Here is a 19,376-nt window from a genome sequence, read left to right as displayed (position 1 = left end):
AAAAAATAAAAGGTAGGTTATGACATCTTGCCTAATTCAAGAGTGTGGAATGAAACAGACTTGAACTTCTTGTTTCGATCATTCACGAAATATCCTATAACAAGGAGAATTACTAAAATTGACCAATCAATCATTAAAAAATAATCCTTACATAAATAGAATTGGCAAGAAGAATTTAGAAATAGTACTTTGCTGATTACAGTTGAATAAATTTTGTTTTTAAAAAGGTTCAGTAGTTCAAAATAAAATGAATCTTTAAATCCGTAAATAATCAACATCACCAAACAAAATATGAGACATTAGAATAAATTTGAAGGCTGAGCATTAAGCAAAGAATTTACAAAGAGTTTAAGCAAAATTCCGAAGCAAGCCCAATGTTGTTTAGTTCTAAGTGTAAATTCTAATCAACCTGAATAACAGCCTCTGCTGCAAAATAATAATCAAGCAAGTTAGAGGCTCAAAATTAGTAGCAACACTTGAAATGTGCAAAAACAGTCCAACCAACAAGGCCTAAAACCTCAGCAGTAAAACATGAATTCTTTAACATCATCTTTGATGGTCGGAAGAGCCTGAACTTCTCCAACCCTTCCTGTTGTGTTCAACCCACCATCTGATTTTTCACCCTCTATGTAATATCCAGCACGGTAAGCTGCTAAATGAGCATAATACACCGGAGGAACTGCACAAGATTCATATCATACAAAAACATAAGCACTTATAGGCAAGATATAAGCAAACTCAAAATTTAGCAACAGGACTGTGGTAGCAAACCTATCGACACAGAACAAGTGCACCTCACATTCCTGGAAAAAAAAAAGATAAAACAGTCAGCCTTGAAGAAAAAAAACTCAAATTGTTCCTTGTTGAGGACATAGGTTTCAAAATATTACGTGTAGCATAGATCGTTAGTCAGCTTCTGTAGGGTATCTGCAGTGAATCGATTTTCATCATACAGCACATGGTAATGTGTCGGTCTGCTGGTTCCCTGCACGCACAAGTTAAACGACAAGACTTTTTTATGATGTAAACCGGACAGAAAAAACATAGGAAGCACTCGAGCATGTTCTTGTTCAACTTAAATAAATAAAATGAGTCTGCCACTCCAATACCTGTACTCCGGCATGACTGTTCAGGTAGAAGTCAAACTCGTCTGTCTGACCACGTTCAACAGGAAAAAGTCTAGTCCGGTGCTTTTTCTGCACCACAATGAAGGTTACGGGCGGAAGATACCCAGCCTCTAGCGAAGAACAGGCCTGAAAAGATGACATGTATGCATATTAAAACTGAGAAAGCTCAAACAGTAACTAGATTTCACAAACAATTAGTAATCCGATTTTTAAACTAGCTCAACTAATCCTATACTCAACAGTTGGACCAGGCCATTAAACATTTTGGCTTCTAATTGGAACTAAAAGAAAGAAAAATCCGTAATACCTTTCGAATGGCATCCATCTCCTCCAGCAATACTTGACTGAACTCCCCTTCACCACCACCATTTCTGCCACGAGAAATTCAAGAAAATAAAATCAGAACCTTGTTAAGATATGACAGCTTAAAAATCCTCTACTGAACATACCTGTAGAATATAATCCTGTGAGGTTTATGCCCAGTTGCATTTTCAAATGCAATCAACAACTCCCTGAATACAAGAAAGAACATAAGGACCTAAATCAGATTTTACGAAGTCTGGCTTAACAACAAAGTTAGAAGCATTTGTGAAAAGTTCTTACCTAACCATTCCAGAATGAGTTATTCCCTTCTGCGGATCCACATTTGATTTATATAGATCACGGATTGTTTTCTCATGGTGAGCCTGGGCAGAGACAAGTCCTCTATATGTTGTTACCTCAGGCCAGTCCGTAGAAGCCACTACCTGCAGCAGCCACTCCAGAATTAGGACAATGACAAGAAACAATGAGATACAGACAGCAGACTACTCGACTTACTGCTGCTCTTGACGGACTAGAATCATCTCCCGAAGATGGATTAGCTACATGGGCACCAAAGATGATCGTAGGACAATCAGACACAAGAGGCATCCTCTTTAGCAAAGCATCATTTAACAGGGTGTTTCGTCCCCCAACCTTGACATTAATCTTCAGAGACAGACCCTCAAAAGATATACTCCGAATGTTTTGTTTTGGTATACAACACTGAGACATAATTCCCAGTTCTGTTTCACAGATTCTCTTGATTTTCCCTATAAAGAAGACACCCATATCATATGTGAGAAACTTATTACTGAAAACTATAAATATGATTTGGTTACCAACCATAAGAGCCTCTGCCATCAGGTAGAATAATAATCAACAGCTGCAGCTTCGCCGCCTTCTCTGTGCACTGCTCGTGAATATCGAGCAGGGTCCTCTCAGTTTGCTCAGGAGGCGCTGAAAATATTGGAATTACAGGATTTATGTTGAACACCTAGCAACATATCCAATAGTCAAACATCACAGGTTAAACAAAAAAATGAAGAGCAGGATATATAACACCTCGTACCATTCCCTTCCAGACACACATCTGAATCAGTTTCCCGCAGAAGTCAGCATGCGCATCTCCATTGATGAGTGACGAGAAGTTCACACATGTCCAGCGATCCACTGTCCCACCATCAATGAATTTAGCATGGTGCATAGTAACCTTGGGAGGAGGCGAAACTCGGGCATTGATTTCAGTTAGTTCTTCGTTAACTGAAATTCCCAACTCATCCCTTACAAGTTCATCACCATTATGCTTAACCATCTGTAACACACACAAAATAATAGAAGGTCCGCAAACCAGAATCAGAACAGAAAACACACAGAAGTAAAGATTTCAGGTAATACCTGTTCAATGCTTTCTTCTCGGTCGTGAGGGCGTTGGCAAGTATCTCTGAGCAGCGCTGTTACCTGCGTCAGGTTAAGTTTCTTGCTGTACCTTTGACCACCCGCAATCGTACAAAGCTGTAATCAAAATAATGGAATATTACAGAAGTAAATAACACCACCTTCTAATGTTCTACCAAAATTAACAGTTAAGTTAAAAGAAAACCTCCATTGGCAAGCAAACGGGTCTCAAATCACTGCCAACTTTAAGGGCAGGCAAGGAAGTAAAGTTAAGATCAGCACCGTATCGAAGATGAAAATACCGATCAACTGTCATTTCCTCCTCATTAAAGGTTAAACTAGGGAAAAAAATAAATAAAATTAGTCATGAAACTGGAACCAAAATTCAAGAAATGAAACATAAAATGCAGCCAAAAATAACTTACAAGATTTGATTCAGTGGCTTAACTGATAACCCAGTAATCTTATAACTTTTTGTGTAGCCCCTGTGGCTTGCTTCGATTTTCAGTGATAACAGAGCTTTTTCAAGCTGGAAATTGAAAGGAAATGAATCATTTAGTTGAAAAACTAGAACTTAATTAACTCCGGGGGAAAACAAGACAGTCAAACCTTAAGACGATCTTCATCAGACAGAGTCTGTGGCAGATCACTCAACCCCAAGAATTTCGCAGCAAAATCTGTCACTCTGACGGGCTCAGAGAATGCTCTAGTCGCCATATCTGTGAAACGAAAATTAGATAAATATCTTTCAGGGTGAAGAAGTAAACAACAACCTGCATAAAAAAATGTTGAAAGGATCAAGAAGAGGCAGACCCATATTAAGAGAAAGCCCCAGCTGGTCCATCTCCAGTCTCAGCCTCTGCACAGAAGCAGAGCTCGACGCCGATGTCAGACCAGCAGCCGCAGCGGGTGGCGCCGGTGAAGGAGTAGGCAACATTGTGTTTAACGGTGAGAAGAATGAAAAACGGGAGGGATGAAAGACAAAGAACTGAAGAGAAATAAAAGTGAGTGATTAAAATAAAAGAGAAATAAGAAAGAAATAGGGAGTGTAGACGTAGCAGAGCAGAGGCGCAAATTAATCAAGAACTGCAAGAGCCAGTACTAACGTGCGCTACTATGTCAGTATTACACGAAATAGGGACTCATGATGGAGAAGAATTGGAATCAAATTAATATTTAATTTTAATAAAAAAATTAACACAAAAAATGCTTAAAATATATAAATTTATTACTTGTTAACTAATAAAACAAAGCAAAATAAAAATTAATTATTATAGATTTTTATTTTTTTTAATAGTGAACATCTAGATATTTTTTAAATTTTTTTGCTCCTGAATTTAATTTATATAAATTGATAAGTTTATAATTTTAAACATTTAAGTACTTTATTTAACTCTTTGATTCACAAATTTTTTTATCTTCTTTCTTATTTCTGATTACTCATAATCTCCACAAGCACATATTGTCTTGATTTTTATGAAAAAATTTAATTCAATTTTTGATCGCTATACGCTAGGGGCTTCTTTTTTATTTTCTGCCACGTGCAATGTATTTCCTCATTACTTAATGTTTAAAACATAAATTAAATTTACAACACATAAAAGAAGTATAGATTTAACTAATACTAAAAAAACAGGCAACAAAATAAGTATCGTTTGCAAAAAAACAGGCAACACATAAAAGAAGTATAGGTTTGCTACAAATAGTGATTTACAGATCCAAAAACGACGCCATATCAGATCTCCATAACCTGCCATTCAAGATTTTCTGACCATTTACTTTTCCACTGATGTCATTTCTTATAGTCAAATTTTATTCTTGAGTTTTACAAGAACTGAATCGGACCAGCCGGTTCAATTTGTTAGTTTTTATAATTTATATGCTAGTTAGAATATTTTATGTATAATAATGTACAAAAATTAAAAAAAGATCAACCAATGAGCTGTAACTCAAATGGTATAAGCGCTGAGCAGCGAACTGTTAGGCCGTGAGTTCGATTGTTTCCACAAACGTTCTCTCCTCTCCCAATTATCAAAAAAAAAAAGACTAGAAGGACCACAATTTTCTTGTGGCAGGATATTTAAAATTGTACTTAGGTCAAACATGCCCCCTTAAGGTCTCATCATTAATAAATTGACAACTTTTGTAGCCAGAAAAATAGACACATTTTGATTTATTAGAATTGGACCCAATTGTAATAAAAAGTGCAATAGATAGAGGTCTTCAAATTAAATGACATAACGAAGCACCACCATCAATACCATCATCATCGACCATTTATGAAACGAGTTTTATCCTATGGTTATGCATGTTGCTCGTAACATAATTCGTCAATTTTTATTTTTATTAAATTTATTATTATTTTTATTATCTATTAATTTATTTATTTTCAAATTAATATTAAATTTATCAAAAAATAAATATAATACTTCAATTTTTTTTAATTTTTAAAATTTATTGATATTAATAATATTTATTTATAATTTAACATTTTAAATAACCCAAAGAAAACATAAACTAAATTATATCTTCCTAAAAATTATTTTTGAAAACATAATTAATCTACATTGTAGTCTTCGTCAAATAATAATTAAATAGTTATTTATTTTAATTAGTATTTTGAATCAATTATTTTGATAAATTATTAGTTTTAATTAATAAAGTAGTTTAATAAGAGTAGTTTATCTCAATTAATAGAGTAGTAGTTTAATAAAAGTATATTATCTCAATTAATAAAATAGTTGTTTATTAGTATTCTAAATCTAATAATTATTTTAATAAATTTTAAATCAATAATTGTATTTTATAAAGTAAAAAAGAGATTAAATGTAATAATTAATTATGAATAAGTATACAAATCAATCACTAAGTTTCAAAATATAATCATAATATGTGTCACTAACTTTAAATTTCGTAAGATAATATCAATACTTGGTAAAGTTGATAAAGTTTTTTTTATTTTATATTACCGGCTGATTTATATATAATTATAACATTAAATATTAACGTAATTACTATTGTATCAAGCCATTAATTTTAAATAAATAGTTATATATTTTTATTCTATAACTAATTAGTAAATTATAAAAACATTGGATAATTTTAAGTTATTTTAACTCAAGCTAAGTTTGTTAATTTTTCATCCAAAACAAATTCTCATTGTACTATATATTTAGTAACTGAAACATAACTTAATTCTATAGTAATTAGTTAGTGAGAACTAATTTTTAAACAATGATTAAATACTTAAATTTTAAAATTAATTAGTAAATTAATAAAAAAAATCAGATACTCAGGTATAAGATCAATAAGTCAAAAAAAATGCACTTAAATGAAGATAATTACTTAGTAATGATGGACATATTTTGCCTTCACTTGCAAATGTAAGAAAGTTTCTGGTTAGAAGCAACATTCTATATATAGTATGGGGACAAGAACCCTAAACAATTAAATCACTTTCAAATCACTTTCTTGCAATTAATAATCTGTTTGATATTAATTGAATTAATCTTAAATACCTCTTATTCTAACCAATTATCGAAAATTGAATATGAATATTAAGATATATAATTCGTCTGACTCTCAAATTTAATCGAATTTGGAATATATCTTTTTAGTATTTATAACTATATATATTTAATATAAAAAAAGCTCAATTCAATTTTTAATCGACTAATAATATACAAACTTTAAATCTTGTATGGAATTCTTTTTATAATATTCATTTTTTATATTGATTTTATATTCTATTTAGATTCAATATATTCATTTAACTAATTAAATTTTAATAGAGTAAATGATCAGCCTCCTGTGCTTTGTAACCCGCAATTAAATAATTCACTAATCTCATCTACTTTAATCATTTAAGAACAATGTCTTTCATTTGTTTGTTAGTTAACTATACTCTATATTTTTATATTAATTAAGGACAAAATTGGTCCCTTTGTTCATACTGTATATTTTTATCTTTAATTAGTAAAAGAGAGTATTATCATTAATAGATCAAAATAACTGTAAGAGAGAGTCATTAAAATCGAACCATAAATTTAAAAGTCGGATTATCTCTTCACTTATTTTAAATTAACTTACCAAATTCAAATCCGACCATAGACAATGTTTCGATTCAATTATATCCCTAAATTGAATTTAAAAATTTCAATTCTAGCTTAAATTTGTGAAATCAATGTTAAATTTATGTTGATACCCGATATACATATACACAAAATATTAATTTCAAAACTTTATTTATGCAGAAAGAAAACAAATTTTATAACAAAAATATAAGAAAGTTTCATAAAATTGTACGGACAATAGCATGAAGAATAATAATAATACATAAACACATTTAAATTTCACAATACATCTATACTATACATAAAAGCACGGATGGGGGGGAGGAGACAGGCAAATTTACTGAATAATCCTTTTCAGTTTATTACTAAATAAAGGTTGTATAGTCATTGAATAATTACTTATTTAATTAATTACTATTGTAATTAAAATCCTAATTAGAATAGGTAGATAAATTATCTCCAATTTAATTTTTAGTATGTAAAAAATAACTAAATTGTCTGCAAATTAGTAGGAATATCTATCTTTTAATTTGATTGAACTACAAAATTAAAATACTATATTTGGTCAATATATTATTATTTAAATTTCTATCTTATTATTTTTAAAGATATTATTAATAAAATTAAGTTAATTATTTAATTATGGTTATTATAAAACCAAAAGAAAAATAAATTCAGTATGAAAAAAAATTTAATAACCGAACATATTATATTTATTTTTACAAAAATTCTTAACTAATTTAATATTAATTATAAATAAAAAAATTGATATAATTATAATAAATTTACTAATATATACAGTGACGAGTTACGTTACGAGCCACGTGCATAGCACGTAATGCGAAACTAGTATCCCAGAAACGTGCCTATACAATGCATGTTATTCGCAAGTAATATTTTGTATCCAACCAACACAATAATAACAAAACCTCCCCCAATCAAATAACTAATAAAAAGATGATCAATAAATGCCCAATACTGTATAAAAACAAAAGTTTAAATTTAAACAAGAAAAAATACAAAAAAGCCCCTGTTTTTTTCTTTAAAGAACAAAAGACCCCTGAATAATATTTCAACAATACCGTTTCATGTAAAGTTCTTCTAAATTCGGCTTGATAATTGAAAAGCTTTATTCTGAGGTTGGTTTGGCCGGAGCAGTTTCAGCTTCTACACGTTTAGCTTCCTCGTCGGTAGACAAAGCATCAGTGGAAGTTTTCTCTTCAACTACTTTCTCCTCCTCCACCTTCGGCTCTTCACTTTTCTCAACCTTCTCCACCTCTTTAGCAGCGGCAAGAGGAGGAGGCAGTGGTTGTGGAAAATGTATGCGGATGTGTCGTTTCCATTTTCTATTTCAATATTTTCATTTTTATTTTGGATTAAATGCAAATTAATACACAAACTTTATCTTAATTTGTAATTGCAACACAAACTTTGAAACTTGACAAATTAATACACCAATTTTCATTTTTTGGCAAATTAGTACACCGAACTAGAAAAACACTAACATGGGCATTGTAATATACAGCCACGTGTTGTTATATGATTCACTACTAGAAAACAGGTGTTTAGCGACAGATATTTCCGTCGCTAAACATCTTAAATCCGTCGCTAATTGTACTTAGCGACGGATTACCGACGGACCACGTCCGTCGGTAGATTTTGGGTCGCTAATTGTAATAGCGACCCAAAACAACATCTGTCGCCAACTTACCGACGGAATTGTCCGTCGATAAGTTGGAGACAAACGGTCGGTAAATTGGTCGGGCCAGCCGACTAATTTCCGACCACTTAGCGACGGACATTGCCGTCGCCAAATTGGCGACGGAATGTCCGTCGCTAATTCCGTCGGAGTTTCTTGCAATTGGCGACGGAATAGTCCGTCGCCAATTGCAAGAAACAGTCGTGCCATGGTTACTTAGCGACAGACTTTTCCGTCGCTAATGTTAAAAAAATTGGTCGCTAAATTGCCTATTTTTTGCAAAATTTTATTTTTTTACGGCGTATTTTCATATTTTTTTCTGTTATTCATTAGACCTGTTAAATATACCATTCACATACATAAGAAACAATAAATATATATAACCAAATCCGTAATATATATATATATATATATAAACGTCAAAAAGCATACAAAAAACATAAATATATATGTCAAAGTATACGAACAAAAAGCATAAATATGTCCAAGTGTATCACAAAAGCCTAATCTAAACTGGTGGTGTCATCAGCAGGAGGGGGTGGGGGTGGTGGGAACTGCGGGCGTAACTCGGGTGGGAGTGTAGTCATCAGCCGCGCAAGCTCAGTACGGATCCGCTCGTCGAAACTCGCCTCCACAGTACGGGTGGGACTGTTTACCACTATCGGGCAACGTGAATGCCTCAGTATTTTCCATACAATGCGGACATGTCAGTCTTCCTGATGTGCTCCACCCAGACAACATTGAATAAGCGGGAAAGTCATTAATTGTCCACATAAGCGCCGCCCTCATTTGAAAATTCTGCCTCTTTTGAATGTCATACGTCCGAATTCCAGATTCCCACAATTGATTCAACTCCGCTATTAACGGTTGTAGGAAAATATCCATCTGGTCTTTTGGATTTCCAGGTCCCGGGACAAGTATTGTCAAAAACATAAACTCATCCTTCATGCACATGCCTGGAGGCAGATTATACGGCGTCACAATGACTGGCCAGGAAGAATATTGTGTTCCAAAACTACCAAATGGTTGAAACCCGTCAGTACATAAGCCTAGTCTGATATTTCTTGTTTCATCTGCAAAATCTGTATGCAACTCACTGAACCGTTTCCACGCCGGAGAGTCAGAAGGATGACACATCTTCTCGTCTTCCATTTCATGTTCAGCGTGCCATGTCATATGTTTAGCCGTGGCTTTGGAAGCGTACAACCTTTGCAGCCTCGGAGTTAAAGGGAAATAAAATATTTTTTTTATAAGGAACGTTAGCCCTTCTTTTGGCCGAATTGCTTTTCGTAACAGGTTTCCACCGAGGAAATGTGCAAACTTTGCAGTGGGTTAAATCCTCGTCCGCCCCCAGTAAATCATACAGTTGTGGAAACAGCAATCAATAACCTCAACCGGAAACCCGAGACCTTTCACCAGCTTCTTGATATTAGCAAAAAAATTCGGCATTTTGTTGTTATCTGGAAGCAGTTCTTGTAATAAACGGCAGGTGTCGTCAATTAAAGATATCGACCCCTGATGTCGACACTTAATATCCAAAATTTCAACAGATGCGGACAAGGGTGAGTGTCTGCTATTTCCGGGCCATATTTCTTCTTCTGCCGCACTCATCATATCAAAAAACTTCTGAGCTTCTTCATTCGGGGTCTCTTCCTCAAAAACTTCAGGACCAGCAGCATCAATAACCATTCTCTGACCGGAGTTTAAATCTCCCCCTCCCTCATTATAGTAATCGTATTCATTAACCGGCTGCTGAACAACAGGAGGGACATTCACCTCACCGTGGTGAATCCAGACATAGTAATCTGGGACAAACCCAGACTGCAAGACATGTAGTTTCACAACTTCTACATCTCGAAAATTCGTATTTCTACACTTTGTCCTAGAACATGGGCATTTTATCTCTTCTCCACTCATACACTCTGGATGTTGTATAGCAAAATTCACAAAATCTTCAAGATTAGGGAAAAAATCTGGCGGCAGGAAGCCTCTGTCATGCCTCGTATACATCCAACTGCGGTCTACATTCATTTCTGGAGGACGTACAATTAGGTTCTGGTTCATAAACTCAACGTAGCAAAGTCAAGTAATTGACTGCTAAAAGGGTAGGATCCTATCCCGTTCGCAAAACTGGCGCCCCATAATTTGATCACGATATATGCATGAATACGGAAAAAATATTCGGCAGCCTTCCGGCGTCGTTCCCCAGGTGAATTATATAATATAGGGTGTGTAACGCTAATTATATATTCCGTAAGGAATAAGCGTTACACAGCCTATATTAAATAGCCACCCGGAGAACATACGCCAGAAAACTACCAAATATTTTTATACCATATCCATACATATATGTTTTTTCGTGATCAAATTACGCAGACGACAACAGTTTTACGAACTGTACACACGTACAATCCCGTGTCGTTCAATCTCTTGAACACACGGGACGGGTTTCTACGGCTAGGTAAGATTTTATTCGGTGTGAATAAATTTTTGTTAATTTAATTTAACAGTTATTCAATTTACTCTAACTAATTAAAATGAAATACAAAAATGCAGTAACACTTACTTGTTGAAGAGCAGAACCGCAATAAAAAGGAGATATAAATACGGTAGAAGCGACGTAAACAGACGACAACGACTATGATCAGCGCCTATCAGCAACCGTCAGAAACAAACCTACATTAACAGTTTTGGATCAGCTTATAATAACACTACAAATTAATACTTAATCAATATACGTTTTTTCAATATTCTAAGTGTTATTATATTTTTAACAAAAATCCGGCAGCATTTCCCCTAAAAATGAGCATCACCCATTTTCCAGGGAAATCCTGCAATCAAACAATACACATTTGAACATAACCAACACCATTCATCTATATTGTTTTATATGACAGATAATATTATATTAGTTACGGTTATTATTAACTACATACGCTAAATTCTCAAATCAAACACATAAAACTTAACCAAATTAATTAACTATTAAAAAAATTAACTATCCTATTTTCATGCATAACCTAATTAACTAACTTCATTAATAAAATAGTATTAATAAAATAGCCTAATTTTACCAAGCAAATTAAAAAAAATTAAATTCAAATCTTTTCAATTAATAATTTAGTCTACTTGACTAACCTAATTTTAATAGATTTGCACAAATATAAAAACTAACCTAATTTTATATAACTATCATATATATTATTATAAAAGTTATAAATTTAAATAAAATATATACATTTAAATAATACCAACCTAATTAAAATAAACTTATAAATTTTAATAAACAATAATCTAATCTAATCTAATAATATCAATTAATCTAATTTAAAAAAACACCTAATCAATTAACAAAACTAATCTAATTTAAACCTAATTTTTAATAATATTAACTAATCTAATTTTAACCTAAATTTAATAAAATAAAACTAATTGAATGATTTATACTGACCTGAGACCGGAGAAAGGCAGCGGCACCGGCGGCAGTGGAGGGTGGCCGGAGACCGGAGAAAGGCAGCGGCGCCGGCGGCAGTGGAGGGTGGCCGGCAACAGCTATTTTATTTTTTTTGTTAAAATAAATAAAAAAAATTAAATAACTAAAACACATAAATAAAACAAAATAAAAACTAATAAAACCCCCTAAACTAACTTACCGGAGATCAGTAGCACCGGAGAGAAGTGGGGGCGGTGGAGGAGCAGTGGCGCCGGTGAGGAGTGGGGGCAGCAGTACTGGCGCCGGAGAGGAGTGGGGGCAGCCGGAGAGGAGTGGTATCAGTGGCGCCGGAATGGGAGGAGAAATCGCCGGAGATGGGAGGAGAAATCGCCAAAATGGAAGATTAAGAGGGAAACTGCTGCTGACTGCTGAAGAAGAAAGAAACCGGCGCTGTAATATTAGGTTAAGATTTACCGACGGATTGTGTCCGTCGGTAATCCGTCGGTAAATCTTAAATGAAACGGTGCGTACCGTTTCCAAAGGATTTACCGATGGATCACACAATCCGTCGGTAATATTACCGACGGATTAGTCAGATCCGTCGCTAACCCCAAAATAAAAAGACGCCATTTCTTCCCGCCATCAGCCCGCCAAATCCCCGACGGAATTTCCGTCGGTAATCGTTTTCCCTCCAAATTGGCGACAGGTTGCCATTCCTGTTGCCGAGTCGGTCGTTAAATGTGGAAATTAGCGACAGAATGCCTTTCCGTCGCAAATTGAAGGATTTCTAATAGTGATTGGTCGGTATACTAATTTGCCAAAAAATAAAAATTAGTGTATTTAAAGTTTGTATTGTAATTACAAATTAAGAATAAAATTCATGTACTATTTTGCAACTAACCTTTTGTTTTCGTACTACATAGCTAAAACTTTAGTTTATGTTTTCTTATTTATGTGTGGAATTTCTCCTATGCTCCCCCAGAAATGAAAAACGGGTATATCCATGATGGCGAAATTAAAGGTCAATAAAAATGTCAATTTAATGTTTTAGGGTATAATTGAAACACAAAAAGACAAACCAGAATAAAATTGAAAAATTCTTACATCATGATACAATTGCAAAAAGAATTAAAGATGAGGGGTTTTGAGTGGTAGGCCTAAAACTTATATGTTTTCAATGTTGCATTAGTGGATTATTTTTGCCTCCTAAGCTTATTAGTTCATTTGTTGGCGATGAATTAGAGTCGATAGGAGTGTATAAAATCTGATCTAAATCAAAAGAATAAAAAAGACCAACAAATTCGGCTACTTTTGGTTTGACAATGTAAAAAGTGTAATGTTTCGATCAGTTTTGTTGTGTTTTGACCATTTAAAATTCGGTTAAATCTAATATAAATCAAAATGTAAAAATTAAATCAAATTAAAAAAATTATCTAAATCAACTTATTTGACATGATTTGAAAAAAGAAATCAATTTTGTTTAGTTCAAACCTAATGCAAATCACTACTATTTCATAAATATTGCAAAAATATTCTGTTATGGGAGAAATCCTAGTGACACTAAACTTATTAAAGACAAAATTTATCTTAATATTTCTGCTACTTTCATTTTTTTTTTATCTATGTTTCTGTTTTTTTTTATTTAAATTTTATACTTCTAAAAACAATTTTATGAAGTCATGGTTGTAGGGAATACAGTCTAGATTTGGTTTGCCTAAAATCCATAAAATTGTCTGGTTTAGTCTTGACCATAATGGTAGCAATTTTTCTACAAAAAAAAAACATTAACTTGGAGAAATTAATTCTGGACCTTCTGCCGCAGACCTATTCTTACCAAATGTAGACTTCTAAAATATATACGACAGATTTTAAATCAGCTTCCATTAGAGTCCAAGTTGGGTACCTTAATGATACAAGTGTTGGTTTGGTTTTTTGCAATCTAATTAAAGACTTGGGTATATCATATAGGTAGTAATAAATATTTATACTTTATTTTAAGAAAAATGTATATCAGCAATGTATGAACTTTTCTATTTCGACGTTTAAAATTTTATTTGTTTTTTTCTATAGCGTATCAAATGAGTGATTTTAGCTGTTTTTCTGTCACTGGTACACTAAAAGCAACAGTAACTCCAATTTTACTTAAATGTTGAGTTCTAATCATTTAAAGAACATAAATTGGAGTTGGCAAAGATTTTTCTAGAGAAAGCAATTAACTTGGAGAAATTAATTTTGGTTACCGCCAGTGCCAAATTCAGTACTAAAACCAAGTTTACTGCACGAGAATACTCGGACATGTATAAACCCTAGCTATTTTCTTAGCTGGAAATATATGTATATGATCATGATAATGATTCAAGTGATCTTCATCTTTTTCCTTCTTGAATTAAATTATGTGCATTGCACTTAACATCTAAAACTTTTCTGAACTTATAATTAGGTATCTGTTGCTGTTTCAATCCATTTCTAGCCAACAAATATTTGTTTTGTTTTGTTTTGTTTTGTAATAAATTAAAAACTGGTTATATTACTGAACCTGCTAATAACAGAAGCAAAGACAAAAGAGGAAAACTAAAAGCACCTCTATGTTGTGGTCTTACTGTCTTATTTTGTCTCTGTTATACATCATCACCATTAAACATTAGCCTATCAACATCATCCCAGTTGATTGCATCATACACATTAAACAAAAAAATTCAAAGTATCTCAATAATCTTTTTAATTATTTTTCCCCAAATTTTCCACTTGATCCATGAATATTATCTAGACAAGTAAGTGTTTATAATTATTATCAATTTTTTGTAAATATTTTGAAAAATAACATGGTGAAACCTATTCAAAATAAATCAATTTAGATTATGTATAAATTTGTTATTAGAATAGCAATAAAGTTCAATTTTTGTGATAAAAATAATAAATTGAGTGTAATGTTTAATTTTGTAGATATAAAAAAGGATATTTTAGTCCGGGCTGAAAAATATTTATGGTTCCGCCACTATATAGTTACTTTGTTTTTTTACATAGTGAACCTTACTTTTATTTATTTATTGCCGCTGTATGAATTTTTATCACATTCACTCAATCTGCGATTATTTTTACTGTTTTTTGGTCTCCTGTGTACTAAACTCAAAACAACTTCAATTTTACTTAAATGTTAAGTCCTAATATTAAAAAAAATTAAAATATATTAAAATTGAAGATTTTGAAAGATAGGGTCATAATCGATATAATTAAGCCTAAATCAAACAAAATATATAATTTACCGTCTAGGGCATAAACCTACAAAACCCTAAAACCTTATGTATCATTAATTCATCATCGTGCGCAGCTGCATGTTCTATACAAAAGATGAAATCAAAAGAGCATTCAATTCCGGATGAAATTCTTGAAAATATTATACTATCATTCTTGCCTCTTAAAAGAAGCTATTAATCTTGGAATTCTACCAATAAGATTCAAGAAATCTTGGATCTTTAGCCGCAACCTGAATTTTAATCAAAATTCCGCTAACCGTCGCAGCAGCACTAATTTAATAAAAATAGTTAATGAAGTTTTTGATTTGCATTCAGGTCCAGAAATTAAAACTTTTCGTTTAAGTTTTGATGTAAAAGATGACAGTAATGCATTGGTTGAGATATGAGTAAAAAAAGCCATTCAAAAAGATGGTGGTAATATTCAGGTATATTCCAAATATTACCAAACTAACCGTTTTATAATTTTTTATAATTCACTAACCTTTCCATAAAAAAACTATAGTTTGATAGGTGCAAAAAGATTTAACCACATGTTTAGGTATATCATATATGTACTTACTTGTATCACAAGTTTCTCTAGTGAGGGACAAATTTTGACAAAAGGAGCAATGTCTAGATGAATACAGTAAGCTATTCAAATATAACATGAATTTGGTTTTGACTTTTGCACTATAGCAATTGGAAAGTTCGGTTTAACCAAACTGAGTGAAATTTATATATACACACAAAATACCAACTAATTTTTTTTTAGCAGTGCTTAAATGCTTATATTAGTTGTTGTATTGTAAGTCATTTTGTCAATAAGTTCTAATCGAACTGAATTGCTATTTTTAGTTTGATTCATAAAATAACACATAAAATAATTTTTAGTATTCTAATCTACCATAAAATAACACAAATAATCTAATTTAATTTATATAATATTTTTTAATTTAACAAAAATTTGAACTAATCTCTAACTAATTTAATATTAATTATTAATAAAATATAATAATATAATTTTAATTAATATAATTTATCTTATAAGATATTTTCTAATCCAACAAAAAGAATATAATAATATAATGATATTAAATATAATAAATTTAATAAATTTAATCCAACTCATAAAATATTTTCTAATCTACCAAAAACTTAACTAATTTGACATTGATTATAATTTTAAAATAAATTAAATTAATTATATCGAATTAATATAATATCACACTTACTACTACTTTAATTATTAGTATAATCAATTGATATAAGTAATAGTCTTAATTCAACTCAAATAGATATGTTTTAGTCTAACTCATAGAAATATTTTCTAATTCAACAAAAACTATAACTAATTTAATATTTAATTATTAATTACACATAAAATACATTGGCATTAATCATAATAAAATATCAATAAATATTATCAATGTCAATCAATTAATTTTAAAAATTAAAAATTAAAATATTATATTTATTTTTACTCTAACTATTTTAATATTGGTTATAAATAAAAATACACGGTATAGTAAAAATAAATTTAGTATAAATTGACGAGTCACATTATGAAACACGTGCATAGCACGTAATGCGAAACTAATTTTATTAGGAGCAAATTACTCTCAATCTATATCATTTGATGTTGAGCCTGGTAGCCGCTATCTTGGCTCGGGTGGTCATGTATACGCAACTTCTAATTTCTAAAGATTCAAAACTATATAAATTCCGCCCCTAAAAAAATTTCTGGCTATATGTCCAAAACTAGTACCAATATATTTGAAATATACTAAAAGGGTAAATTACTAAGACACCTCTGTAGTTTAGTGAAATACACTAACACATTCTTTGGTTTTTGTAAATCCGTTATAACACCGAAAATTATAACTTTTTCGCTGGTCAACTCGGTCAAATGGTTAGATTTGAGTCTTAAACTTATTTTTTGTCCAGTCTTATCCGAAAATTATAAACAAAAAAATAAATTAATTATTCTTAAAAATTAATAATAAATTCAATACAAATAATGAAAATATTATGTAAAATTTCAATTAAAAATATACTTATAAATTTTATAAAAAAAATCCTAAAAATATGATGTAACATTTTAATAAAAGAATTATTAATTAGTTATATTGATGTTGAAAATGTTGATTTTTTTAATGTAAGGGTCATTTTATCAATTATATTGACATAAAAAAATTACCAAAATTGGTACTGTAAATGCTATATATTAACCCACAAAACCCTAAGCCCTTATATTTGATCATCATTTGCCGCATAATCTAAACAAAACATGGAGCCTTCCGCAGTGAATATTCCGAATGACATTCTTGAGGAAATAATCTCATTCTTGCCTCTCAAGCAAGCTATACAGCTCGGAATTTTATCGAAAAATTTCAAGAAATCTTGGATCTTTTGCCGCCGCATGAAGTTTGATCAACATTTTGGTAATCGTCGAAGCAGGGAAGATTCAATAGCAATAGTTAAGAAATTTTTTGATTTGCATTCAGGTCCAGAAATTAAAAGCTTGGGTTTACGTTTTTATGCAGAAGCTGAGGATAATGATTTAGTTATGATATGGGTACAAAAAGCCATTAAAAAAGGCCTTGAGGAGCTTCATTTAGATTTTTTTAATTGCAGATTTTTAAATCTTAGTTTTCTGCTGATTTGTTTGATTTTGCATCTTTAAGAGTTTTAAACCTTAGTTATTGTGATATTATGGATATTCCATCAAGATTTAGATACTTAGATTTCTTGAGAACTCTTGTTCTTAAGCATGTTCATCTGGAACCAAAGATGGTGACTGCATTTTTTTTCAAGCTGCAAATTACTCGAGAATTTGGAATTTGCTGATTGTACTGGTTATTTAAACATATCAGAGGGGGATCTAAAGAGATTTAAGGAGTTAAAGATTAGAGATTGCGATCTTAGTAATTTAAGGATTCATATTGATGCTCCTACCTTAGTTTCTTTCCATTATTTTGGTGGATTAGATTCACTTCTGTTAAAATTCCGCGACGTTTCTCGGTTGGATGATGTATTGTTTTATATCAGAGGTTCACTTTCATCAGATGGTACTATTGCACCTATAAAAATTATTCCTCGAATTTTCAGTGACGTTCGAGTTCTGACAACTACTGGTATATTTATTAAGATATGTCTTTCTGCTTAACATATATAATTTTTATGCACAAATAATTTAGGGTTATTTCGTGGTGGTGAATTGATCCTTTGTTCATTAAACATTCTTGTATTACAAGTTTTTATGAATTTTATGCAGAATGTACATTTTAAAAAGGGCCAATCACCTCAAAAACTACCGACCTTTCATTTTTTTTTCAATAACACCCCGACCTTGTAATTTCGTCAATTGCACCCTATTTCGTATTTTTACGTTTCAATAGCACCCTAAAGTATTAAATTGAACTCTTTTCGTTTGGATAAAGTTCAAAACAAATTCTTCATGGAGATCGTCTTCCTGGTCTTCCCCAAGGAAGACCACATCTGCTGGTCTTTCATTGTAGACCAGCAGATCTGGTCTTCCATGGAAGACGACCAGCTTGTCTCCGGTAGAGATCGGAGAGCGGCGGGTGGCGGCCGGCGGGGAAGGCAGATTCTGTTTTAAATATTTTTTTAATTTTGAATTAAATAATTAATTATATATGTATTTAATTAATTTTTTTATTTAGGATTCATTTAAAAGTTTTTTAAGTTAAGGAACTTATTAGAATTTTTTCAAGTAGAAAAAGGTATAAAATGACCCTTAAATTTGTTTGTTTTATAAAATTTAATCTTTATAATAGTAAAATTATCTATTTTTTTAAAATTAGGGTGCTATTGAAACGTAAAAATACGAAATAGGGTGCAATTGACGAAATTACAAGGTCAGAGTGTTATTGAAAAAAAATGAAAGGTCGGTAGTTTTTAAGGTGATTAGCCATTTAAAAAGTGGTAAATGCAGAGAAATAAATTACTTATTTCAGAATTTAAAGGAACTTCAAGTAGTCATGAAAGGTGTATCTTGCTCTTACTGTACTCATGTAGACATAGCTCTTTTTGTCAAGAAGTGCACATCATTGGAGAAACTTGTGATACAAGTAAGTACATAATTGCTACATA

General features: G+C 31.6%; 1 protein-coding gene across 1 annotated transcript; it reads right to left on the bottom strand.

Annotated features, from left to right (window-relative positions):
- Positions 1-305: 305 nt before the first annotated feature.
- On the bottom strand, positions 306-3,906 carry LOC126678338 (protein argonaute 5-like). Its single transcript, XM_050373243.2, has 15 exons — positions 3,639-3,906; positions 3,435-3,544; positions 3,251-3,354; positions 3,031-3,163; positions 2,826-2,942; positions 2,500-2,742; positions 2,274-2,424; positions 1,947-2,200; positions 1,731-1,873; positions 1,577-1,639; positions 1,435-1,498; positions 1,110-1,253; positions 891-985; positions 772-803; positions 306-679 (listed from the first exon to the last, which is right to left on the bottom strand). The coding sequence occupies exons 1-15, from the start codon at positions 3,760-3,762 to the stop codon at positions 519-521; spliced, it is 1,938 nt and encodes a 645-aa protein (XP_050229200.1). The 5' UTR covers positions 3,763-3,906; the 3' UTR covers positions 306-518.
- Positions 3,907-19,376: the final 15,470 nt, after the last annotated feature.

Source organism: Mercurialis annua, linkage group LG1-X (genome assembly GCF_937616625.2).
Source record: "Mercurialis annua linkage group LG1-X, ddMerAnnu1.2, whole genome shotgun sequence".
In the NCBI taxonomy this organism is placed as follows: Eukaryota; Viridiplantae; Streptophyta; class Magnoliopsida; order Malpighiales; family Euphorbiaceae; genus Mercurialis; species Mercurialis annua.
Note: the sequence above shows the minus strand (reverse complement) of the source record. Positions and strands in the feature narration are given on the sequence as shown.

Excerpts from the sequence above, each read along its gene's own strand:
- LOC126678338 (XM_050373243.2), bottom strand. The coding sequence starts at position 3,762 with ATGTTGCCTACTCCTTCACCGGCGCCACCCGCTGCGGCTGCTGGTCTG. Across the intron at positions 2,943-3,030 it reads CCGTTTGCTTGCCAATGGAG|CTTTGTACGATTGCGGGTGG; the intron begins GTTTTCTTTTAA and ends TTTTGATTACAG. Across the intron at positions 2,743-2,825 it reads GAGAAGAAAGCATTGAACAG|ATGGTTAAGCATAATGGTGA; the intron begins GTATTACCTGAA and ends TGTGTGTTACAG.